The 26,751-nt window shown below is 48.9% G+C and overlaps 1 protein-coding gene across 1 annotated transcript in view; it reads left to right on the forward strand.

Annotated features, from left to right (window-relative positions):
- Positions 1 to 26,751, forward strand: part of LOC119383259 (guanylate cyclase soluble subunit beta-1) — a 182,885-nt gene that overhangs the window by 136,545 nt on the left and 19,589 nt on the right. The window contains exons 3-9 of the mRNA XM_037651321.2: positions 1,333 to 1,436; positions 5,707 to 5,935; positions 7,412 to 7,565; positions 16,073 to 16,252; positions 21,815 to 22,015; positions 23,972 to 24,262; positions 26,218 to 26,484. Of these exons, the coding sequence (XP_037507249.1) occupies positions 1,333 to 1,436; positions 5,707 to 5,935; positions 7,412 to 7,565; positions 16,073 to 16,252; positions 21,815 to 22,015; positions 23,972 to 24,262; positions 26,218 to 26,484 (1,426 nt within the window). The remainder of the gene's footprint in view (positions 1 to 1,332; positions 1,437 to 5,706; positions 5,936 to 7,411; positions 7,566 to 16,072; positions 16,253 to 21,814; positions 22,016 to 23,971; positions 24,263 to 26,217; positions 26,485 to 26,751) is intronic.

Raw genomic sequence — 26,751 nt, forward strand, 5'->3', positions numbered from 1 at the left:
ATATTTCTTCGCGTTTTTGTTGTCACGGTTTCTTTGCAATGTTGCTATGTTGTTGAGACTGTTGCGCTAAAATGTCGTTGGGTGTGCGTTGATTGTTTTGTAGCTGTTTCACATGAAGTGTATTAAGCCACACGTTGAGCTATAGAACCTGTTCATGAGATAAGAAGGGTTCGGTGCCATTTTTATGTGTTAACATTCTCCTCTTCTACTAAGACAACAAAAAGACCGTGCTTTCACAGGTTAAGAATAATATAATGCATCATGAGCTTTTCCACTTCAAAAAAGCCACATTTACCAAAGAAGAACGACAGTCGCGATGTCCTGCGTTGTGCATACAAAGTCCTTAAGACGTTCAGCCTAAGAAAGAAAGCATACGTCTAGCGACTCTGGTTTTCAAGAGCCAGTCTCACATTGTTTCCGGCCTGCCTTAATTAAGCTCCGATGAACAACTTCCTGGAAACAAAAGCGCCGAATTAACGCGACAGCTCCTCAGCTTCCGGAGGTCAAATTAGCTTTGACATGCGATGCGTGCTTCTGAAGTCCTCTCAAGGCGTATATTGCGTAATGAGGGATGCCGGCAACGGGCACTACAGAAAAAGAGCAAGCTGAGTATGCTCTGTACGCTTCAACTTATCCTTTTGCAATCTGATCATGCGACGACAGGACGTGATCTATTCACCGCTGTGCCAACTAATTAGGCCTCTTATGCGCGGCTGTGACTGAGCCGAGAAGCTCCGTGGAGGAAAGAATACTGGAGCCAATACTGGAGCCAATAGCAGAATGTGCCTGACTACGCATTAACGAGCGAGTCAACGAGGCGACAGACCAGTGAGCAGCCCACCATCAACCACAGAAGCTCGGGTGTTTTGTTTGTTGCGGAGAGGTCCCGTAATTAAAAGAGGAACATAAAAAATGGAGCAATGGAGGGGGAGACGTGTTCCTTATAGGAAACGCTAGCGCTTTGGGAAGCGTGTATCTGGCGTGCAGTCACTAATACAGCAAGAGAGATTTAGTGTACACCCTCCTTCAAGTAAGAGCAGGTAAATGTTCGCAGCCATGATTAAACGGGCAACGGAGCTCTCGCCGAAAGAACGTCTGGAGGAGATTTAATTTCCGGACGAGCTCCGGCGTTTTATCGCATACTTAAAATTTTATCCCCTCTATATACATGCCGTGGCGCTGTTTTGCTTAAGGCGCTTCGGCTTCAACGCGTCATTGTGGTGTTGTGTTTGTTGTGCTACCTTGTGCATACAAAGCGGCGTCTTAACTTGGCTAGCTACAGTGATTCAATGCGAACGTGCAATTCACAACGTGTTCTTTCTTTGTGCGCAGGCGCAAAAGCAAGATCCGTATGCATGGCGGTTCCTTCCTCATGCATCGTGTGTACGCAGACGACGTCACTTTCAAGCTGGTGCAGTCGGCGTCCGAAGTGCTGGGTGAGCAGCCTATTTGCCATTGATTGAATTGCTTTTTTTTTGTTCAAGTACTTGCACTTGAGTGAACCATACTGGGACTCTGACTTAATTCATTGTGGAGGGCTAGATTCTTTTTTTTTTGGCACGGTTATTGTATCAATGCCATAACTAACAAAGTTGGGTGTGATAGTCCAAGCAATATGTTCTGGCATTTTTCAGTATTTAAAGAAAGATTTTAAAAAATAGCAAAGCTATTATAATATTTGAAGTCACTCTTAAAAGCGGCGTTTTATATTTACGTTTTACTTCGCCTTTTGAAAAAAATATTGCAACAATGTCACGCTTTTGGCGAGTTGACCCCTGTAGCACGTTAAACTGAGTTTTCTCAATTTCTGTTGAAGTGGAGCTGACAAACTTCAAAAATACATATCTGCGTAATCCAGCGTGCTGCGTCGTGGGAAATATCTTGTAACGTATATAGTGACGAGAATTATTTTGTAAGCTAAGAGTAAACCGAGCATCATGTTAGAACAGCACTAGGAATTCATTTACGTGAACGCCAGGCACATATATATAGTAAGCCCACTTTCTTGCGCACAAGACTATGTATGTGCGAGATGACGTCCATTTCCAATATCTCACGTTACTTCTTGCATCCAAGTTCGAGCTGTGCTTTCTGGTAGCCTGAAGAGTGAATTTGCTTGCGTAGTGTTCACATTTTTGCGAGATTGACCCGCGAATGCGATGCCGCTAAAGCTGCTTTCCATGCTCGCTTGTTTTCCTGCGTGTCATTCGTAGGCTTCCTATACAGAATAAAGCTCTTCTATTTCGGGGAAATGGTCTGCTTTCCGGACCTAGTTCCGACTTTTTTTTTTCCTTCTTGTTCTTTCCAATTCCGCTCACGAGTGGCAGCTTGCTTTTGACTTGACTACGACCCTTATTTTTGAAACGAAGAAGCTTCATTGGTACGCCCCGTTGCTAGCGGCATGCCACAGGACAGCTATTGCAAAAAATTTATAGACAGTTCCTATCGAAGGAATACCACAGAGCACCATAAAAATCAGAAGACCGAAAAATATGAAAAAAAAGAAAAGAAATTAAGCTACAGGTAATGCACTCGCCTTCAACTCTGTGTTAGGTAATCACCATCCTAACATTAAGTGAACTCCAGTTTCCGCCCTCCTCTAGAGTTTTCGTTCACCCGCTTCTGCTCGGCGGCATTACCCTGCTTGGCAGGGGCGTAGCCAGAAATTTTTTTCGGGGGGGGTTCAACCATACTTTATGTATGTTCGTGCGTGCGTTTGTATGTGTGCATGCCTATATACGCAAGCAAAACTGAAAAATTTCGGGGGGGGGTTTGAACTCCCCCAACCCCCCCCTTGGCTACGCCCCTGCTGCTTGGAACCATGTACTGCGTACTACCATAACATGCTACTGTCAAGAATTCTAGATACGGACTTACCGTTGTACTTGTAGTACCTAATTCCTTCGGATGAAGTCAGCTTCTCCCGGTGAGTGGCACGAATGGACGTCCCACGTGTGATATTTGCGTCGCCACGGTTACCTGCCCCGACTGATTGCTGCTGCCTTTGTGTGCTTGCTTCCGCTGTCACTGCACGTCCAACGCCACAGCGAACGTAGCGTTCAATAATTATTCCAGTATAGTTACCACTGCGTTTGGAACGCCTAAAACTAAGCTGTCACTCGTGCTTGCCGTCGCTCCAAAAATACGTTTGTTCAGCCATTGCTATCCTCAGCGCTGTCATGTAGACTGCGACGGAGCTGCTTCGTACTTGCTTCATGTCTGACAAAAAAAAGAAAAGACAACCACGGCGTTAGCGAAACGATGGACAACGGAAATGACAACCCCAGCGCTGGTTGCGACCTACAATGAACACTCTTCCGACGTACCGACTGATTCGGCGGCAAGGGTTCATGGAGCGGTTTCTTGATATTTTCGTGCATTGCGGTCATCGGTATTTCGGCCTCAGACCACTGTTATACGGTGGAACTGTTTATTCTGCGCATGAACTGACTACGCATGAACACTGCATGCTTTATTTTTCATCGTTCTTTCTCGGCTTGTTGCCGTCGCAGTGCGCGTCCGCTCCCTCCGAGTACTCGTTTTACGAAACCCCCGTTTCGACGCAGCAATCGACGGCACCGCGGTCTTTGCGCCCAGTGACTCGTGTGAGACTTGCACCAGTCTACTGCGCGCAATCTCGTCGACGTTTTGTGATGGGCGTAACTCTGACGCAGATGAGTGCCAATTGATAAATATTTGTTCCGCGTTTAATTACGCTTTATTGTATACATGTACAAGGCGATTGCGTACTCGTCCCTTGCCTCAGGTGCCGTAACGGTAAACAAAACAGCAGTCCTTTCTCACTTTCTTTATGGAACGTTTCTACACATATCACGTGACACTCCTGCACGTGATGGCGACCGGAAGCTCAGTTGTTGCGCTATTTAGCGCATAGTGTTTCATAATAGTAAACTAAAGGTAAATCTCGCGCTGGTGTCTATGGGAGCTACAACGCATGGCGCTTCAGCCAGCATGGGAATGATGCGCAGTACATGGATTGGCCAAGCTTTGTTCTTTCGGCTCCATGTGGCTCCGTGTGGCTTGCAGCCGCTTTGTCGCAAGACGAAGTTCATCAGTCCCACTTTACCAACTTCACCCTTTTAGGCTCACCTATTCAAATCAGCTCGGGAGGCTTACAATCGATTTTTTTCATCCGGAAGAAAAGCCAAAACACAACAGTAAACAAAACCACAAGTGCGTTCGAAGCCGCAAGCACGAAGACTAGGCAAATAATCCATGTACTACCAATTTATACCATGGTGGCTGAACATCTCAGCGCCATAGTTCCCTCTAGTAAGTATTGTAGGAAAATCTATGGTTTAGCTTACTGAAACACGCACCAGGCACGCGTGCATATACTATAATGCTTGTTACTTATAACCTTGCGTATAGTTTTCTACTAAGATTACGACAGCGCACTAGTGCTGTGACTGCGTTCAGATATGTCTTGGGAATGACGGGGATACGTCATGGGTGACACTCAAATTTTTCAGCTGTCACCATGATGTCGCCAATAAATTCTGATTATGCGTATAACGCGCGACGAGCGCGCCTTAAGCAGAAGGTTGGATGGTCAAGCAGACAGATAAAAACACGGTGCCATATATACACGTGGCACGTTTACTGCTACCGTTACTCACTCATGAACCTCGTTAAACGAGTCTGGTTACGCTGTTCTGTGCCGAAACAACGCTACAGCGAAAACATAAAACCCCGGAAGCATCGTACGATCTCGCCTTTCGCGCGAACAACGTTGAAATATCATAGTGAGGAGGAAAAAAATATATTGTCGGTCGACAACTGCCACCAAACGCATCGGTATCTGCATAAAGACCACTGCAACTGCAAGTCAGAACAAAGGGCTCTCAAAATGTAATTGTGTGAATCTCAACCGAGGTAACAAAAAGGCCGCGCGATCAAAGTAACATTCCCGCATAATTGCGCCCCTCCTTCTCCCCCTCTCCCTCCGTCGGAAGTCCGCGCTTCGGGATATCGATCGACTGCTGCGGTTAATCATTTAAAAAAGAAAAAAATCGGAAGGAAAGGCTTCTGACAATGCTCACACAAGAACGGAAACAGTGGAATATATTCGCGATTCAATTCCAAAAGTACCATGTCAGCCAGCGCAGTTGCTTCCACTCTTTCAGGTAACAAGTTCATTCGGACTGCGCTGAATGGCTCATTTCAAATTGCGGAAACGCAGAATGAAAAGCAAGGCGATCCTAACCGCGCAGGCGTAAGGGTACTTGGACCTTATTTATGCGAGCAAAGTAATTTTGAAAAAGCACTGGACATTCACGAAATTGTTATTCATCAATTTCTTCCCACGTATTGTCCTTTTTAGAAAGGAGGTTTGTTTCTCTTGCCTGGAAGAAAGAAAGTGTCAAATTATGAGCACAAAATCAGCCTAGAAGGGTTTCTCAATAATTTCCAAGTATGCCACTCGCTTCTAGAAACTTGTTTGTTGCTAACAGTGCCCGTTTTTTGCAAGGCATGTGTTTGTCCAGGACCTAGTATTCATCATATATTTTTTACACAATAGCAAGACAATGTTACTTCAGTTAAAACATGTAATTTTCTATGTATTTAGTTTTCGCACTTAAAGAAGTTTCGTCCAACATACTCAGCACAGTGCGGTGTGGATAACACGTTGATTATATTATAATTCCACGTACTGTTGTCGTGTTTCTGTCCTCGTACTTTCAGAGATGAGCCCAGACGCCTGCCTCGAAGCCCTGGGCTGCCACTTCCTGTACTTTTGCCAGCAGCACGGATACGACCACATCCTGCGCGTGCTGGGCTCCAACCTGACTGACTTCCTCACGAACCTCGACAACCTACACGACCACCTGGCGTCCACTTATCCGGGGATGAGTGCGCCTTCTTTCAGGGTTTCACCGGGACCAATGGGTAGCCTACATCTTCACTACTGCAGGTCAGGCTGGGCTACTATTTGGAGTATCCTTTATTTGTGGGAACATACGTGCAATAATACTGAACACGCTTATGACTGGTTCACTTGGCCAGATAGCCGAGGCACTGCTTATACGAGCGGGCATAGGTCCGCAAAAAATGTGGAGCTTACTCAGACTCACTCATGAAATATATTTTACTTTTAGGGCTCACTCGGACTCAGACTCACCAAAATTTGGACTCACTCGGATTCAGTCACTGAAATTTTTCTCAACTGTACTCACTCGGACTCAGACTCACGAAAATATTGCTCGCTCGGACTCACTCAGACTCAGACTCGCGGCTCGATCTGAGTCTGTGTGAGTGAGTCGGCTCATGAGTGATTTTGCCGATCTATGCGAGCGAGTGAGCTATCAGCGTACTAATATTGTTTTTTATTTCAAGCGAAGCTTGCACTGCCTCACAAGTGTCGTTGGCGTTGTAGGTATGACCGCAACAAAAAAAAAAAGAAAGGAAACCCGGCGCTCGCGAGCGCACAGAAATGCGACCCTCGAAGGTGCGCTAGTGACACGCATATTTGTATAAGCCGTTTTCCCATAAATGATGCTCTCTCGATCGTGGGCTTGACGGCGATCAGCCGATTCTGACATCGCAATATGATATTTTATCGAAGTCACTCGTGATTTCACGTTGGCACATTTCATTGTTGCCTGGATGGGAACGCATGACCGTCGTTGTTGCCCGTAGCAACTGAAGTGTTGCGCCGCTAAGCACGTGGATGAAGGTTAAATTCCCGGAATGGAGGAAGGAAACAGTTAGGAGGGAGCATTGCTCAATGCGATAGTTGGATATAACGAAAGAAAGAAAGTAGTAAACTAGGCACGAACACGTCAAGCTTTGCTTGCACCCATTTTTCCGATAGGGCAAGGGCTGCTGATTTTTTTATTAACACGTCTTTCTAGTTTATATAGAGCAATAGCGTTATTACTCTACTAACCGGTGTTTCAGGTTTTCTGCCACCTATCTCACGTGCACTTTCGCCGTGGTAGGTTAACGGTTAAGGTTTCGCACTGCTAAACAGGAAGTCATGAGTTCGATTCCTGGCCACGGTGGCCGCATTTATATGGCCGCGAAATGTGAAATGTGCTTACATTCAAATGCACTTACATTCAAATTCACACTGAAGATCTGCAGGTGGTGGAATTTTTTTTTTCGGTACCCATTTACATCAGTTCTTCGGCGCTTCGTGCAATCAACAATAAATTCACAATCAGCGCTGCTCGTACGTGCTTCACAACTGTCTTAATCCTAGCCCTGAAAATGACGATGAGAGGTATACAACTGCAGATTTCCTCTGGTTAGCCTCCCTGTATTCCTATCGTCTCTCTCTCTCTCTCTCCTTCCGTTGGCGTCACGCCCAGGACGCGCCTGATTGCATTTGTTTCAGTAGCCATCAATGATTCAACACTATTCTTCATCGCAAGTATTTCAATTTCAGCGAACGCAAAGGCCTGCACCCGATTGTCAAGGGTCTGGTGAAGGCCGTGGCACGAGAGTTCTTCGACACGGAGGTCAACGTGAACACGTGTAAGGTCACGGACCGAGGGGACCGCGTCACCGTCATCATGGAGGTGTCCGAGTGCATGCTCAAGGTGGGCCCACTTGTACACAATGTGCGAGCATATCCCTACTAAATGAGGCAACGAAATGGCGCGCATTTTCGTAGCGTCAATGATGCGTTTTCGCCGTGGCTTTTTTTTTTTTTTTTTCGTTTGCATCCTGTGTGAGTAGTAATATCTCGCAAGATGCGTTTAGCACGACTAAGAACGTGTGTAGTGCATGTTCAACGTTAAGCTCTTAGAAAAATGGAGGAAATATGGTGATATAACTTTTTTTCTATAAATTGGTGCACAATCACATTTCCTGTTCGCCATTATTTCAATCTAACAAACCGCGAGGCGTGATAACCTTATAACCTTTATCTCCCCATGTGTACTATGGCTGCTTTCTATTTTATTTGTAATACAGTTCTTTGCACCATTTCGTAATGATGTTCTTCCACTATTCGTCGTTTGGCTTCTCTTTTCTCTTTGTGAGGATCAAGCGCACCATTGATAAGCCTTCTAGCTGTTCCTGAGCGCGTTAAAAAAGGGGATTCTAATTGAACTGAATGGATCAAGAAGCACATAATGCCCTTATTGAATACGTTATACCTGAAAGGTATTCCGGCAGTTGTGGGCGCGTTATGTTCAAACGCAGGGCATAAATCCGGGAAACTCGGAAATCGGAAGGCCTAGAGTTTTACTTGTATAGTCAGAACTATACGAAGAATACGATAATGAAGGCCAAAATGTAGAGGAGAAATTTCTCGTAATACCCATTTTAGATATAAGGATAATACCCTACAAGAAAATGAAAGTGGGCAGGCGTACGACTTGCCGTAGATGAGCGCCGAAGCCGCACCTTCCGAATTCATTGCGCGTGCGAAGATTTATCAGTCCAATGACGCTGCCAACCAACGATTTTCACGGCCAAGATCAGTGGATGTAGGGCATATTTTAACACAAGCGTTCATGGATCTACAGGGGCGCGCTTTTCGGTCTTTTTTTGTTTGTGTGATGTCTCAACACTGCTTCTGTCCCAATTTTTGCACCTTAATCTTGAATGGTGCCCGTTTACGCCATGTTTCATTATTCTGCTGTTTGATTGGAATAGCAATTACATGGGCACTCCAGGCGCATTTTTGCCGTCACCGTGATGTTCCGCAAAAACTCCAAGGGCGATAACATCGCCCCGCGAGTCGTGTTTTCTATGTGCGAGTGAAAGCGTACGAGCGCAACTGATGATTAGAGCTGTGCACGGGCCGTATTTCTGAGCCCGAGCCCGGCCCGGGCCCGCTGACTTTGTCGAAGGCCCGCCCGAGCCCGACGGCAAAGGGCTGCAAGCCCGCCCGGCCCGGCCCGACGCACGAAAACACAATTCCGGGCCCGGCCCGGCCCGGCCCGGCTTTTTGAAGGTTCGCTGCGAAAACAAAACATTGTTTTCCGGTAACTTGGCATTTTATTGAGCATATCAAATATGATCAAACGACACACGACGAACAGCCTCTATTACACAGATTACAAACTGTCGTGCAAAAACAGAGAGCAGTCTAACGATTCCGGCTTCAACGAAGTGCGGCGCTTTTGCATTATGTAGCCCGCCGAACTGAAGTTACGTTCGCTGCTTGCACTCGTCGCCGGAATTGCTAATATCTTTTTTGCCAGCCTGGCAAGCTTGGGATATCTCTGCTGCTTGTTTTTCCAGAAGACTAAAACTTCAGATGGACAGGAGGGCGATTCCATAGAGAGATAATCGGAGAGCTCATCTTTTTTAACTGCTACATTCTCACCACTGTCGCTCCACTCGCCGAACAACTGCAATGAATAGGAAAAGCGGTAAAGGGCGGTCGCGGAAAAGGCGCTGTATGCATGCTGGAAAACAATTCCCGCTCAATCTCTATATTTCGGGCTTGAGTCGGGCTTTGCGCCGGGCCCGAGCCCGGCCCGATAAAACGCCAAGTAGCCCGAGCCCGGCCCGGGCCCGAGGTGAAAATACGTCGGCCCGCCCGAGCCCGGCCCGCGGGCCGGGTCGGGCTCGGGCTTTCGGGTTACCCGGAGCCCGTGCACACCTCTACTGATGATCGCAGCTCAAGCGGAGAGAAAACGCGCCGGCCGTCTTCCATCGAGCGAAAGGCCCATGGAGTATCCGGGGGGTGGGGGGTGGAGGGGGTGCTGCGTGGCCCCGGCGGAAACTGTGTTTTTAGAGCGCCAGGCTTGGTCGCGCGCGCTTTATCGTGACAGGGTTCAGCAGACGGCTCATACCTTTGTAAGTGCTGTGTTCTCACCGCTCAGCTTGCGTTGAAGCGATATACAGCACTGAGCGTTCAAGCGTTGAAGCGATAGCACCGAGCGTTGAAGCGATAGACAGCAAACGCGGCTGCAGCAGCCGCATTTCCTTGCGCCGGGGCTTTGTGGAGTTCCGCCGGGTCGTAATGCTAATGGAGTAAGCTGCTAACCATATTGCCACGCCCACTTCTTGTCTTGTTTTGATGTATTCGGGTTTGACCGGCAGGGACGGTTATCAACGCTCGACGCTGTCCGCGAAGCGTTGTTCGAGAAGCTTCACGTCTATAGTAGATCGTTCTGTTAAGATTGCGCCCCGCACGCGAACGTTCTAGCTTTGTCTAGAGATAACGCCGCCACCAGCGATATTGCTGGAAAGTTCGATACCGCCTGTATAAAAGCCGACGCGATTGACCGCTTGTCAGTTGATCGACGGACGACGCCCTGTTCGCCGCTATATTTGTACAGCGTGTATTGCTGTAGTTCTAGTTCTCATTTTCCGGCCACAAGTTCGGCCAAATAAACAGTTTCATCCTGCAAACGCCGACTGCTGTCTTCATCGACGTCACGACCACGTGACATCTGGTGGAGGTGCTGCTTCGCTCATGTTCCGGTCGCCCCCGTCAGGCCGTGAACCCAGTCCGGGCCGCAACGAGGACATCGACACCTACCCCGAACAGCGAGCAAGCCGCAGGACACAAGGACTACCTCCAGAATACCAGCCTTTACCCGACAAGACCAGGAAGACCCCGACCATGACCAACACAACAGCGAAAATGACAGCAACCATGCCGCTTGCATCCGTGCTGCTACAGCGCCCAAAGGAACCACCGACCTTTCACGGATCATCTGCTGAAGACCCGCAAAGTTGGCTGGAGAAGTACGACCGCGTCGCCATTTTTAACGAATGGACCGATGAAGACAAGTTAAGACACGTCTACTTCGCCTTGGAGGACTCTGCCCGAACTTGGTTCGAGAACCAAGAGCGAAGCCTCACGACGTGGGACATTTTTCGCACAAGATTCCTTGCCACATTCACGAGTGTCGTCCGCAAGGAGAGGGCCGAAGCTCTGCTGGAAACCCGTGTGCAGCTTCCAAACGAGAACGTGGTGCTGTACGCGGAAGAGATGAGCAGACTGTTCCGACACGCCGACCCAGCCATGCCCGGGGACAAGAAAGTCCGCTTGCTCATGCGAGGGATAAAGCAAGAGCTCTTCGCTGGGCTAATGCGGAACCCACCGTCGACAGTCCAAGAGTTCGTCTCAGAGGCGACGACGATTGAGAAGACGTTGGAAATGCGCAACCGGCAGTATAATCGCCGATCGATTCAAGACAACCCAGTTGTTCATGCTGTCGGCTCCGAAGACCTGCGCGAAACGATCCGAGCGATCGTGCGGGAAGAACTACGCAAGCTCTTACCCTCACCACAGCCTGAAGTTGCGTCGATCGCTGACATCGTCCGAGAGGAAATCCAGCAGTCTCTGGGCACCCCCGAGTCAGCGCAGCCGCAGCTGCAAGCAGTGACCTATGCTGCTGCAGCCCGACGCAACGCCCCCCCTCCTCGCCCAAGTCAAGACGCCGCGCCGCCTCAACAGTTCCGCCGCCAGGCACCACCGCCGCCGCCACCGACGTCACACCGCCCGCCAGCCGGCCAACGATACACGCCGAGGAAGACCGACGTTTGGCGCGCCTCCGACCACCGCCCACTCTGTTACCATTGCGGAGAAGCTGGCCACACTTACCGCCGCTGCCAGTACCGACAAATGGGACTGCGTGGATTCGCCATCGACGCGCCGCGTCCACAGCGAGGGGAAAGACCACGTGACATCGCCGACTACCTCGCGGGAACGCAATGGACGCCCCGACAACCTTCCCGTTCGCCGTCGCCAGGCCGCTACGTCTCTCCCCAACGCCGACCATACACTGGCCCAACTCGGGGCCGGTCACCTAGCCCGTATCCGGAAAACTAAGGGCAGCAACCGATGGAGGTGCGGTTGCTGTACGACGAAATACCGAAGATCCTCCGCCGCCGACGACAACGCCGCAACGACATCTAAAGAACACGCCGCAAGCCGAACGAAGCCCTGACGTCGAAACTTCACGGCCCGAAGAAGACCTGACGACACAACGACGAAGCAGCGGGACAAACCGACGTAGCCGTGATCCGACGCCGCGACCAAATCGAAACGGTAGGCGACGAACGAGTGACCTCGACGTTCTCATCGACGGCCACAACGTCACCGCTCTCGTCGATACTGGAGCCGACTATTCCGTCATCAGTGGACCGTTCGCGACGAAGCTGAAGAAAGTCAAGACCGCCTGGGAAGGCCCCGAAATCCGCACAGCGGGAGGTCACCTAGTAACGCCGGCAGGAATCTGCACAGCGAGGGTCTCCATCAACAACCGGATTTATCCCGCAAGCTTTGTAGTCCTTCAGCATTGCTCCCGAGATGTCATCCTTGGTATGGACTTCTTAGGCCTTCATGGTGCAGTCATCGACCTCAGATCGAAGTCGATAACACTATCTACAGAAAAAGCATTACCGCGGTACACGCCGCCAGGGAAGCATGCCTTGAATGTGCTGGAAGACCAAGTCACCATTCCCCCTCGCTCCAGCGTCATCATTTCCGTCAGCTCTCAGAAAGTAGCAGACCTGGAAGGCGTCATTGAAGGCGACCAGCACCAGTTGATTAACCGCGAGATTTGCGTCGCAAGAGGAATAGCAGAGTTGCGGGGAGGCAAAGCAACAGTGATGCTCACAAATTTTAGCAACGAGTATAAGCACGTAAACAAAGGCACGACAGTCGCCTACATCGAAGAAATCACGGCTACGTCGATGGCTTTCGCCATCGCCGATTCTTCCGAGCCAACACCGACGAACCAAGCTTCTCAACCAGTTTTCGACGTTAATCCTAGCCTTCCGAAGCATAAACAAGAACAGCTCAAAACCCTGCTCTTGAAATACAGGGACTGCTTTTCGTCATCGTCAAGAATCCGCCAGACCCCAGTCGCAAAACATCGCATCATAACAGAGGAAAATGCCAGGCCACTCCGGCAGAGCCCGTACAGAGTTTCAACGCGAGAACGCGAATCCATAAAGAAACAGGTCGACGAAATGCTACGCGACGACATCATCCAGCCGTCGAAGAGTCCATGGGCGTCACCCGTGGTGTTAGTGAAGAATAAAGACGGAACCCTACGCTTCTGCGTCGATTATCGCCGCCTGAACAAAATCACGAAGAAGGACGTCTACCCTCTCCCACGGATAGACGACACCCTGGATCGACTCTACAACGCGAGGTACTTTTCGTCGATGGACCTCAAGACCGGCTATTGGCAAATCGAAGTCGACGAGAGAGACCGAGAGAAGACTGCCTTTATAACACCAGACGGCCTCTTCGAGTTCAAGGTTATGCCCTTTGGTCTTTGCTCGGCACCTGCGACGTTCCAGCGCGTTATGGACACCGCGCTGGCTGGACTGAAGTGGCAGACTTGCCTTGTGTACTTGGACGACGTCATTGTGTTTGCCTCAAGCTTCGACGAACACCTCCGGCGCCTTGACACTGTACTACAAGCAATCAAGACTTCTGGCCTCACCTTGAAGCCTGAAAAGTGCCGCTTTGCATACGAGGAGCTGCTGTTTTTGGGTCACGTGATCAGCAAGGGTGGTGTTCGCCCAGACCCGCGGAAAACAGCTGCCATCGCTGCCTTCCCGCCCCCCACCGACACGAAAGCCGTGCGCCGTTTTCTCGGCTTGTGGGCCTACTACAGGCGCTTTGTCAAGGAATTTTCACGAATCGCCGAACCGCTAACTCACCTCACGAAGACCGACGTGCCATTCAAGTGGGAAACGGCGCAAATCGAAGCATTTGAAGAACTGAAACGACGCCTTCAGATGCCTCCTATACTAGCACATTTCGACGAATACGCCGATACGGAAATCCACACCGACGCAAGCAGCGTAGGACTCGGCGCCGTCCTTGTGCAGAAGACTGACGGGCAGGAAAGGGTCATCAGTTATGCTAGCCGGTCGCTATCAAAGGCAGAAACGAACTATTCCACAACAGAAAAGGAGTGCCTAGCGATCATCTGGGCTGCATCCAAGTTTCGCCCCTACCTCTACGGCAGGCCCTTCAAAGTTGTGAGCGACCACCACGCATTGTGTTGGCTAGCGAACTTGAAGGACCCTTCAGGTCGCCTCGCACGGTGGAGCCTACGACTTCAAGAATTCGACATTACCGTCGTTTACAAGTCCGGAAGGAAACACTCCGACGCTGACTGCCTGTCTCGCGCCCCCGTCGACCCACCGCCGCAGGACGACAAGGAGGACGACTCCTTCTTGGGAATCATAAGTGCCGACGACTTCGCCGAACGACAGCGAACGGATCCAGAACTCAGGGGCCTTGTGGAATACCTCGAGGGCAGGACCACCGTTGTTCCGAAGGTATTCACGCGGGGACTGGCGTCATTTTTCTTGCGCAACGGTGTTCTCCTAAAGAAGAACTTCTCACCGCTTCGAGCCGATAGCCTTCTCGTGGTACCCTCGACATTGCGGCCAGAGGTCCTCCAGGCCCTGCACGACGACCCGACGGCTGGACACCTGGGTGTTTCTCGCACGCTAGCAAGAATACAGGAGAAGTACTACTGGCCGCGCCTTTCCGCCGACGTCACTCGTTACGTGAAGACCTGCCGGGACTGTCAGCGACGCAAGACACCGCCCACTAGGCCAGCCGGACTTCTGCAGCCTATCGAGCCACCTCGACGGCCGTTCCAGCAAATCGGGATGGACTTACTGGGTCCGTTCCCGACGTCCAATACCGGAAACAAATGGATCGTCGTAGCTACAGACTACCTCACCCGCTACGCCGAGACGAGGGCCCTGCCTAGAGGCAGTGCCGCCGAGGTAGCGAAGTTCTTCGTTGAGAACATCGTCCTGCGTCATGGCGCCCCAGAAGTTCTCATCACCGACAGAGGTACGGCGTTTACTGCTGACCTAACTCAGGCAATACTGAGATACAGCCAAACAAGCCACCGCCGGACCACAGCGTACCACCCACAGACAAATGGCCTGACCGAGCGGCTAAACAAGACCATCGCCGACATGTTGGCCATGTATGTCGACGTCGAACACAAGACGTGGGATGCCATCCTTCCGTATGTGACCTTCGCATACAACACGGCCGTCCAAGAAACGACGCAGATGACTCCGTACAAGTTGGTCTACGGAAGGAGCCCGGCGACGACGCTCGACGCCATGCTACCCAACGTCACCGACGAAGAAAACCTCGATGCCGCCGCTTACTTACAACGTGCCGAAGAAGCTCGACAGCTCGCCCGCCTGCGCATCAAGACCCAGCAGCACACCGACAGCCGTCGCTACAATCTTCGACGACGCTTCGCGGAATACCAGCCCGGCGACCGTGTTTGGGTCTGGACGCCGATACGCCGACGTGGGCTTAGCGAAAAACTCCTTCGGCGATACTTCGGGCCATACAAGGTTCTTCGACGCCTCGGCGCTCTTGACTACGAGGTGATCCCGGACGGCATTACGAACTCCCAGCGACGCCGCGCACGACCTGAAGTCGTCCATGTCGTGCGCCTTAAGCCGTTTTTTGCGCGTTAGCGAACCTGGGGACTCTATTTTTCTTCCTTTGTTATTGTAATTTATTTTTGTATGCACTTGTTTTTTTTCTCTCTTCTATGTTCTTTCACAAGCATCGGGACGATGCTTTTTCAGAGGGGGGCAATGCCACGCCCACTTCTTGTCTTGTTTTGATGTATTCGGGTTTGACCGGCAGGGACGGTTATCAACGCTCGACGCTGTCCGCGAAGCATTGTTCGAGAAGCTTCACGTCTATAGTAGATCGTTCTGTTAAGATTGCGCCCCGCACGCGAACGTTCCAGCTTTGTCTAGAGATAACGCCGCCACCAGCGATATTGCTGGAAAGTTCGATACCGCCTGTATAAAAGCCGACGCGATTGACCGCTTGTCAGTTGATCGACGGACGACGCCCTGTTCGCCGCTATATTTGTACAGCGTGTATTGCTGTAGTTCTAGTTCTCATTTTCCGGCCACAAGTTCGGCCAAATAAACAGTTTCATCCTGCAAACGCCGACTGCTGTCTTCATCGACGTCACGACCACGTGACAATATTTCGTATAACATTCAAATCTGTTGCTATCGCATTCAATGCTTCGCCCTCGGGGCGAAATTGTGGGTTCCTAAAAATCTGTATAACAGAAAAATCACATTTTCTCTTCTTGTCACGTCGCAGCTCGCCCCCATCGAAATTCCGGGTCTGATGCAAAAGAGATCATCCTTTACATCGGCCCACATCACCGACCATCTGAGCCAGAGTCCGCAAGACCTGCCCGTGGACACCAAGACCTTCTGCTCGGCCTTTCCTTTCCACGTCATCTTCGACCGAGACTTTGTCATTCACCAGGCGGGAAAGGTACGGCGTTTGCTTCGGAGCGCTAGTCACAGGATAACTTATGCACGGTGTACACTTAAAGGGACACTAAAAGCAAATATTAAGTCGATGTTGAGTGTTTAAATAGCGGTCCAGAAACCTCGTAGTGCTACTTTTATGCCAAGAAAGTGCTTATTTTGAAATAAAATCACGTTTTAGTGATCCGCATCGCGTGGGCGCACTTCAAATTACCCGTCTGAAATCAGTCTCACACGTCACTGCTGCCGTGCCCAACGTTTCCCGCCTTTACTGCGCGGTAGCGTGCACTGGCGGCGTGCACCATTCGGTCATCCGGCAACATCACATGCATGCGGCATTCTGTCGCACTTTTTGTCAGAGCGACTTTCACGAGCGCGCAAAACACACGCGGCAGTATGCGATATCGAAACTACCACTGAGACGCGACCGCGTGAGCGAAGCAGGGCGCCGGGCGAAGCGCAGTTCGGCGAAAACGGAACGTTTGAACCACGCGCGCTGTTCCCCATGGCAACGCCAAAAAGGTTCTTTTTTTCATGGATCAAACAGAAACGAACAAACAGCATTTTATTACGTCTCTTGATGCACGGAAGGTTCTTTTTTTATTGCTGCTAGTTTAGTTACTAGTGATTAATTGTAGGCAGACTCTCATACGTCATCGGGATCACTTTGAAAATGTGTCGCTCGTGGCGGTCATCGTGTGATACATTTAGCTTAATTTCTCGGTAAGTAGGGCACTGCTGTTGATAATATTGCCGTTTTAGACGTTGTCATACATTGAGCTTTCACTCTGACATAAATTTTTATTTGCCTTTAGTGTCCCTTTAAGACATGGTAAAAAACGGCGCTAAATAACTTAGGTAGTCTCGCAAGATTAGGCATTCATTCATTCACTATAGTGACAACGTTTATTTATTACTAGAGAAAATTAAGGCCCGTACATTTTTATATTGACCTTTGCATTTGAAACTGCAGCATTGGTAGGTCATTTCGTAACTTTAAAGTTTAAAGGTTTCAAACTACCTTCCCTTTTATGCGTTGATTAAAGAACGAATGGAAAGACCCTCTCGTTCTAGTCATTTGGTGAAGTTGGTTCATTACAAGGTTAAATTACTGTATCGCCTTCCTTTACCTATTACTAGCGCATAAGTGTGTCAGAGTAGACGCTATAGACGTACGTGCGTGTGCGTTTGTGTGCGTGTGTGCGTGTGTGCGTGTGTGTGCGCGCGTGGGTGCGTGTGCGCGCTTGTGTGTGTTTCGGCCATGTTTTCTTATGTCGTTCATGGTCCTGAACCTTCCTGCGTTACGATGTTATTTTGCAACAGACAACCCCTCCACAAACATTACCGCTAGCAATACGGATGTAGAAGCACGAAAAGGTAGCGTGCGTTGCGAGCAACGCATGACGCAACCAGCGAATATAGCGATGAATTCCATTCCCGTTACAGCGGCATCGGAAGTTCCGCCATGTGAGCAGTGCGAAAGCGCCGCGGACGTTATCGACTCTAAGCATAGACGATAAAATACATTGCAATCCAATTTCTTTTTTTTTACTCGGTGTGAGCTGCTCACACGGCATCGCTTTGCGACTAACTCGAGCTTGGATCACTCTTTGCAGTACCTTATCAAAACGGAGAATGCATTCGTAAGAGGAAGGAAACGAATATTTGCATTATCGAGCATAATCAAGCCCTAAAGGTGTCTTTTATTGTCCCGATATTTCCTCCTTCCCGTTATCTGCTAACGTCCTCCTTAATGTGCCACTCAGGCTGTGACTGCAGCGTAGGCTTAGGCGACGGTTTCGACAGCTTCAACCGATAGGGCCCTTACGAAAGCCATTACGTTTCTCAGGCGCAGTTTTATATGGACTTCTGGGTATGTCCCGATGTCGACTCTTCACCATCGGGCAAACAAATAGCAAACAGCAGCTTTCGAGCTTTACTGCGAAATTAAAAACACTAAACACAGAGCCCAGCTGACACGTGTGACTCTCGTATTTCATAATAATAATTTGAAGGGTTTTACGCGCCAAAACCACGACATGATTGTAATGCATGCCGTATAGTGGAGGGCTCTGGAAATTTCGACCATGCGGTTTCATTTAACGTGCACTCACATCGCACAGTACGCGGGCCTCTATCATTTCGCCTGCATCGAACCCACGACTTTCCGGGTCAGCAGCCAAGCGCCGTGACCACTGTACCAGGGCAACGGACTTCTCATATTTGATGTGACGCCGGGAAAAAAATAACCGTACTTAGTAATCGGTCGGTCGCTACTGTAGTGACTTTGGCATACACAGTAAAAGTGTTTGCAACTCTGAGGGCACTGGCCTGCTTGTCGTTAAGTTGTCATATATCATGTACCATCTGGAATGAAATGAAAGGTCTGACACGTGAGTTTGATAGTTTGACACCGGTAACTAATAAAGCTTACCGAACGCAGATTTCGCGTCATCCGCAACGCTTATCATAGCTTTTACTTCCTAAAAAAGTAACTGAACAAAGAAACTTCCCTTGTTCCTAATCAACAATTTAACATATGTCCTTTTAGGGAGATGTGTGTTAGCCATGAATCAAGAACGAAAGAAACAAAAAAAGAAATATCCCTGAGTATATTATGTGTCGAGTTGATAATACGTCGCCCTATATCTCTTTCACGCTTAGGTCGAGTTCAAGCGCTTTATCTTTGACAGCTCCGTCACCTCCCATGCAAGTTATAACATGCTGCATCCCAGTATAACGGCCGCGGCGGCTGCATTTTCGGTGGAGGTGAAAATGTTCGAAGTCCGTGTACTTAGATTTAGGTGCACGTTAAAGAACCCCAGGTGGTCGAAATTTCCGGAGCCGTCTCTCATAATCATACCATGGTTTCGGGACGTTAAACCCCAGAAAAAAAAATATATCCCAGTATAAGGAGTGCTGCAATATCGAGCAAGAAAACAACGCGAAGTTTTCGGACATTTCAGTGGGACGCAGCGAGAAACTATAATCAAAGCGAGGAACGTTAGGTGAAACGGCAGATACCAAAAGTACGATCACGTCACACTCACCCTCAACAGATCACGTCAAATAAAAACAAAAAATTCTAAAATTTCTAACTTGAGAAGATAAAGAAAATGTAAACGAAAGAAACAATGCGCTGCGGGGGGAAGAAGAAATACAAGGCGCTTCGTTAGGCTCTTAGAGGGTATTCCGTCTATGAAAAGCACTAAAGCCACGCGAGATTAATATACGAGATAACAAAACTGTCCTTGCCTAACGGGGGCGCCAGAGGGGCTTCTAATCAACGTCTATCGTGGTGCTTCGTGCCGCGAGCAAGAGTGCAGCAACGAAGCAGTTGTGCCGTGCTCTTCTAAAATCCCAGAGGTGTGATCTTTCTTAGTTGACGCGAACAACATTTCGTTCCCGGATATCGAAAAACTAAGCTTTGCAACTGAGTATAAACAACGTTTTTTCTGCCTTTTTTTTTTCTTGTTTTCCTGTTTTGTTTTCCTTTTTTCGTCGTAGTAGTTTTACGACGTACTTTGCGACGAAGTGATTTTTTAAGAATATATAACCGCCGCAGTGGAAGCTTTGGAAATCAGTTTAGGCGGGCTTGTGGAAGCGTGAAAACTCAACTGATGCTTCCAGAGGTGCCGTTTAAAAGATTCAGGATGGTGGCAACCAAGACAAATTGCGCTGTTTATTGTACCCCTGGAGACAGCGGGCAAATTGTTTCGATGGAAAGCCGAGTCTGGCAACACGCGCGGCCTCGCATCACGGATAACTGGGAGAAATCGAACGAAGTTTTTTGGCGCAGAGTTTTCGAACATTTTAAGCGCTACTTGCACACCGGAAGCAAAACACTATTTTTCGCATTAATGATTCAAGGACAACGTTAAGGCTGCGATCTGAGGCTTTTTTTCTTCTTTTTTTTTAGTCGTTATCGCCTGCGTTTGTACACGCAAGAATTGAAGCGTAAATGCAGATGCAGGCCTTAATTACGTTTGCCCGAGTTGTCGGGGCCCTGTCAAAGAGGAATGGAACTGAGGAAGCATTAAACTCGCGTTGATGTGTTCATATGTTGTTCGCGTTGTTCAGACTTCTAGGGCTACTTTCGCGTGTTCTAAAATGATCCCAAGTATTAGAACGCTTTCTAGACGCCCAGCAGTTGCTGCCACAGTTTTTTTTTTCTGAGCCGCTGAGGCGTACTTTTGGTTATTTGGATAGGCAGCTCTTCAGCCGTCTTTCTTTAACAACATTTTTTTAAACAACAACAATTTCATATCGTGACTGACGTGTTATACTCGCTTAGTCTTCCTAACGCTAATTTTCCGCTGGCTAGTAAGAATACTTCTTCAAAACCATCCTAAATGTATACGGTATCCCAATTGGCTTGCTAATTAGAATAATGGAGAGCTGAGCTAGTTGGTAAGTATTCATTCTAGTCGGCGTTTGTGGTGTCCTGACTTCTTTCTTGTGTCCGTGTTTGCACGCCCTGTCTTTTTAGAATGAATGGCTTGTTAACGGTGCAGATCCTGTTTCAAGAGCACAAATTGCAAATCTAATCAGTTGTTTGCAGATGACCGCTCATTGAAATAGTGATATAATGACATGAAAAAAAAAACCTGCTGCAGTGAAAATAACTATTAAATGCATCGCATGTTCCTGTACACTTCGCTACCTGTATGCGTCAATGCTGACATCTGTCTACGCGTTTCCAGTGTCCTGACATAGGGGCATACGTTGCTGGCGGTATGGTAACGATTCATCGCTGACTGCCAGCGTCAGGCTGCAGATCCTCACGAATGCCCTCGTCATACGCCGTCTCCATGACGACGACGCAAGCAGGGGCCTAGCAAGAAATTTCCTTCTGGAAGGGGAGGGGGGTTCGACCCGCTGCCCCCCTTGTATGGATCTTCGTGAGTGTGTTTGTATGTGGGCACGTATCTGGCACAAACAGTGCAAAAACTTCGGGGTGGGATAGTTTGAGCTATCCACCCGCCACTTCTGATTCTCACTTGCGGTCTACACTTCCGGTTACCACTTCTGCGACTCAATTCATGAATTTTTTTTTCGCAACTGCTCTTTGTTTTGGACAACCGCGCTAGCTGATGATATGTCCAGCATTAACATTGGGCAAACTTTTCTCATTGGAAGTATGTTAGTGTCAACTGCTTTTTAGCGAACTCGAGCATTGGTATTGACAACCTCTGGCTGACCACTTTAGGTTATAGTTGACTCCTTTCCGGTATGTCCTTAACGTACTTGCGGTCTTAACATACTTCCGGTCAGGTTACTGCCAGTCAGAACGTTCTTCTTATTTTAAAAGAAACCATTTACCTTCACTTATATGTATCTCCTTAAATCTTCTATACATCGCCCCTGTGCACCGCGATCACACACATACATTTCTTTCCCTTTAACATTCCAATTACATTAAAAAGGAAAATGAAAATAATCGTTAGGGAGCGCAACCAACAGAGCAGAATATTGTCACGACGACCACGTCTATGGTCATCAGGCGCCAAGAGCAGGAGTGCCCGATGGTGCGTTGAGTGCAACACGATGCGCCTCTTGCTCGCAGGGCCTCGTGCGGCTGACGCGATCCATGTGGCAGCGCGGTAAGCCCGTCCGCTTCACCGACATGTTCAGCATCTGCCGGCCCGTCATCGAGTGCAGCTTCGAGAGCATCCTGGGATTCCTCAACCAGGTCTACGTGGTCACAGCCAAGGATGGCGTGCTCGAGAAGGACCGCAAGTTCCCGCAAGCCAAGCCGGCTGCCTCGGTCAGTGGTTTTGCAGTCTAAGAAAAAAAACGAGTAGGTGTGACTCTTCTTCGGTGATTCCATACTTGCCACCTATATGACTCCCTTTAAACAGACACGTGAACTCTCTTATTAGATGACGTTAACTCCATTTTGGGACCCGCGACTCTCCGTCGAGAGTCTAGTGATCTTCAAAGAGAGTTCACGTGTCTCTTTAAAGAGAGTCATGTGCGTGCAAGCCAGGACACGCAAAAAAGAGTCAGATGACTCTTTTTTTTTTCTTGAAGTATACTTCGATAGTCATTTCTGCACCTTTTTCTTCTTTCCCAGTAAAAAACAGCCAACGGAGCTCAGCCTTATCCAGCTTCTTCCTTTTGTCTCTCTCTGTCTCTCACCCTCACACACACTCTCTGAGTACTGGATGATTGTGACTGCTTGACTGCTGGTGACAGGAACCTTGGCTTAGAGCCGCCTTTATGGTGCAGGTTATCACTGTCTATAAGCGATATGTAAAGACGAATGATAAATTAGCTATGTTCTGTTCTGACTAATGAGAGAAGAGAAAATGATAAGCGAATGGCAGAGATGTTAACCGGGATATAAATACGCAGTCTTCTACTCATCACTGGGCCAGGGGCAAGGGGAGATAGAAAGATAAGAAGAGCGTTGTGTGAAATAATGAGATTCCATAAGGTATGCTTCTACCCGGCCAGATAAAGAAGACTACATAGTCGCCGTCGAAAATGATACTAAATCGGACGCACTTTGTTGTAAGTGGGCGTTACGTAGCTTCAGCTCACAGTCACACCATTTTATTGTCTTGCATTGAGCGGCAGCGCGCCGCTCGGCATAGAGATCACGACGACAATGGGTCCGTCGTGCACCTCGTTCGCAAGCACGCCCACTCGGATTTGCATTCAGCAGCCATGCGAATTACGAAGGCGGAAGTGGCACTTCCGATGCAAAACGGATGACCGAATGCGAGGCGCCGCAGGAGAGACGTCGTCGCGATGATGACGCGAATTTAATGGCTCGCCTCTGGCCTTTACGACGTGGCCGCGCAAACTCCTTACAGAAAGAAAACGCAAAAGAAATTACAGGAACCGGGTGAAAGCGAAAAGGTTACAACGTTACTTATTGTATCGAAGTTCCCTGGAACTGTAACAAGTTCGTACATGTTTACATTACATGGAGCGTAAACTGGTGTTTCAGAAGCGCTTATCGGGTCAGCATTAAAGAAAAAAGAGCGTTTTCCGAGCTAAAATCAGGAAATGAAGGAAGAAGCAGGAGAGAGAGAGAAAGGGTATTACCAGTCTAAAAGAGCTGGTATGTTAGCCTACACTGGTGAAATAGATAGCGGAGTTTGAAAGTTAGAGAGAAGGAGGGAGACGAGTAGCACATAAGCACAGATTCACACTACTCAAAGTCACAATATCGGTATTGGTACATAAGTGCTGGCGCAAGTCTCTGTTCTTCAAGAATTAGAGCAATGCCTTCGTCGCCCTCATCCACGACGACTCCTCAGGACGACATTCTAAAATGGTTCCTACTGTCATCGGTTTTTGGTCTATGCGAGCTAGAGCGAGAAGTCTCTAGTGGTGAAATGTAGGACATCACAACCCTCATATGAAGCTGTAATCAAGCGAAAATATGCTCTAAAACACGTAACATTAGAAAAACTAGAAGAACAATAGAACGCTACAAAAAGAAATTACGTAAGTTCACTCGCAATTACGTATGTTCACTCGCATAATACCGGCACTGGCTAATGTTAGCTAAGTGCCGGCTAAATATTGACTGCCCGCTCTTGTAACAAAGTAGCAAGATTATGCACGTGTACTACTATGGCAGTGAACCGTTCCATTAAATGCTTCCCGCATTATTACAACATCCCCTTCGGAAATGTGACCGCAAAATTTTCACACTGTCGTTGTTTAACAAGTGGAATCATCTCGTTCTCTGCACTGCGCCACGCAGCCCGCAGGCAGTCGGCGCAAGCTTCTTCGACGACTCAACAGCACCGTGGAGCCGCCTCCGGACGGCGTGCTGAGACTCAAGGGCCAGATGGTCTCGCTACCGGAGGCCGACTGCCTGCTCTTTCTGTGCTCGCCGCGAGTGAAGAGCCTGGAAGATATGCATCGCGTCGGATTGTTTTTCAGCGACCTGGCCCTCCACGATCCCGTCCGCGACCTCATACTCATCTCTCACCAACGCCGCAGGGAACGCGAGCTCGTCGAGAAGCTAGACGAGGCCTCCAACCACCTCAAGGTTTGTTCGCCTCTTTAACTAGCTCGTTTTCTCTTGCCCATGGAGCTCGGAGACAATATATGTGACTGCGCAGTCGTAGACGCCGTCGCTTACGGACGATCCCAACCTGTTTTTCACATCGGGATTCTGGCGGCGGAACGCCGCAGCTTTAGCGGACAAACAGGCTGGCAACCAGTACACTTTTCTTCTGCTCGAGTCGTACTGCTGTCCTCGCCATGGTCCTCGCAGTTGATTTCAGCTCAGCTGGCACGTATTTCAGTTTATTTCAGGGGCCGTATTGTAAGACGATCACCTTGGAGATATATATCTCTTTTAATGCGCGCTGATTGGCAGGTTGGAGAGTAGCGGGTAAGTTGTCGCTTTAATCACTGCACACACAGGATTCTTCGGCAGGCAAAGTGGCAGTCGCCGAAAGCGGTTGTCTCAGAACACGGGCCATATTTGAACACTGATTTTAAGGTCAAGATGCGAACCGAGAGAAGGAAACATAATGTGCAGCAGTGCAATGTGCACTGTCGGTACCTGTTATCCGCAAAAGAAAAAAGAACTGCCGATATCGGCGTATCAGTGTATCCTCCCTTCTTATGCGGGGACACATGCGTGACAGCAGCGAGGTCAGTCTCCAGCAGCTCTCTGTAAAGAAGATTCTTCTTTTTATTCAGCCATTCCGCCAACAACACCGATTTCACCGAAACAAATTACCGTCCTCGACGATATCGAAAAAGCTCGGCGACCTTCGCGTTCTGTCGGCTTCCATGTTATTGAATACTCTCAAACCGGTCTGCTGCCAGCGGGCGCAGGTGAGCGCAGAGTCTGCGGTAGAGAGTAATCCGGCTGTTCTCTCCTAGGACACCGTCCGTCGTGTGGATGCGCCTGCAGGCGGATTATCCGCGGATTAGCCGTCCGCGTCCACGAGAAATCCGGATTCGGTCCGTCATCTGAATGCACCATTATCGTTGTCGTTTTGTTTTTGTTTCTATCACAACAAAAGGAAATGTTTGATTTGCCCAAGATAGACAAACACAGCTTTTCAGAACATTATAGGTTAGTGTACGTAGAAGGTACAACTACAGGCGTAACTAACTATTGAACCGTCTCTAACTACTCAAACGTGCTGTACATACCTGTGCAGAGTGGACTGAAAGCGAACACTTGGAAATGCATAGCCTCATGAAACTGATGAAGAAAACAGACAAATAATGCGGGTAAATCACGGAAATTTCACCGCTATCATTATTTGAACATGTATTCAAAATAGAGAAAAAGCGAAGTGAGAAATAAATGAAAAGATAACTTGGCTAAAGAGGTATTCCGCATCACGCGCGCACCACTTTACCAATAAGCTATTTTCGCGGCCCTATTTCTGTCAGCTTTCTTGGGTATATTTGTGTACGAGCATGAGTAAGAGGATAGTGCTGGGAGCCTCTATTAAATGTCAACTTATGACGTTAAATACGCGTGTGCAACTTCCTTTCAATCGCAGGCGTTACACATAGCACATGACGGAAGCCTAGTGGTAAGGTAAAGCGCGTGCAGTCAACGTGGAACAGGGGCGTAGCCAGAAATTTTTTTCGGGAGGGGGGGGGGTGTTCAACCATACTTTATGTATGTTCGTGCGTGCGTTTGTATGTATGGGTGTATATATACGCAAGCAAAACTGAAAAATTTGGGGGGGGGGGTCGAACCCCCCCAACCTCCCCCCCCCCCCTTTGCTACGCCCCTGATGTGGATGTTGTTTGACTGTCTCCCGCGTACTTTCGGTAAGTCGTCCAACCATCCCATTTCATTTAAGTTTCTTTCTTCTTACTACATCAACATTTTTGTTAAACGTAACAATCTATTTGTCCTATGCTTCCGTTTACTTCGTTGTTTCTTTCACATTGTAATAACACTATAGCAAAAAAAAAAAACCATATATCTACTTGGTTTGCCCTATCACTCTGTCCTGGACTCAGATCCTGGACTCGAAACTGCGTGAGGACAAGCGGCGCACGGAGGACCTTCTGTGCTCCATCTTCCCGGCGCGCGTGGCTCGCAACCTGTGCTTGGACCTCCCCGTCGAGGCGGAGAAGTTCGAGATGGTCTCGTGCCTCTTCTCAGACATCGTCGGATTCACGGCGCTCTGCGGCAGCGAGAACGTCCAGCCCATGGACATCGTGCGCCTCCTCAACCGCCTCTACGTCCAGTTCGACTCCCTCACCAACCTGCACGGTGTGTACAAGGTCAGCTCATATTGGTTCTATATCGCGATACATTCACGCATGCTGCGCATTCCGTGTTGCTCTATTGGGTTGAATGCAGGTGGTGTCGCAGCAGGCGGGGTTAGCCTAGCCTGGCATACGTATACGGGAATCGTTCCGCCTGAGCCTCTCATGCGCTTATAGTAGCTGTGTGTGTGTCACCATGTTTAACAGTCCCGTGTCTCGCAAGAAGGCAAGCAGCAGTCGCTGCACTTTCCCCCTGATTACCACGGGCACTCCGGGAAAAAT

This window comes from Rhipicephalus sanguineus, chromosome 2, assembly GCF_013339695.2.
Source record: "Rhipicephalus sanguineus isolate Rsan-2018 chromosome 2, BIME_Rsan_1.4, whole genome shotgun sequence".
Lineage (NCBI taxonomy): Eukaryota > Metazoa > Arthropoda > Arachnida > Ixodida > Ixodidae > Rhipicephalus > Rhipicephalus sanguineus.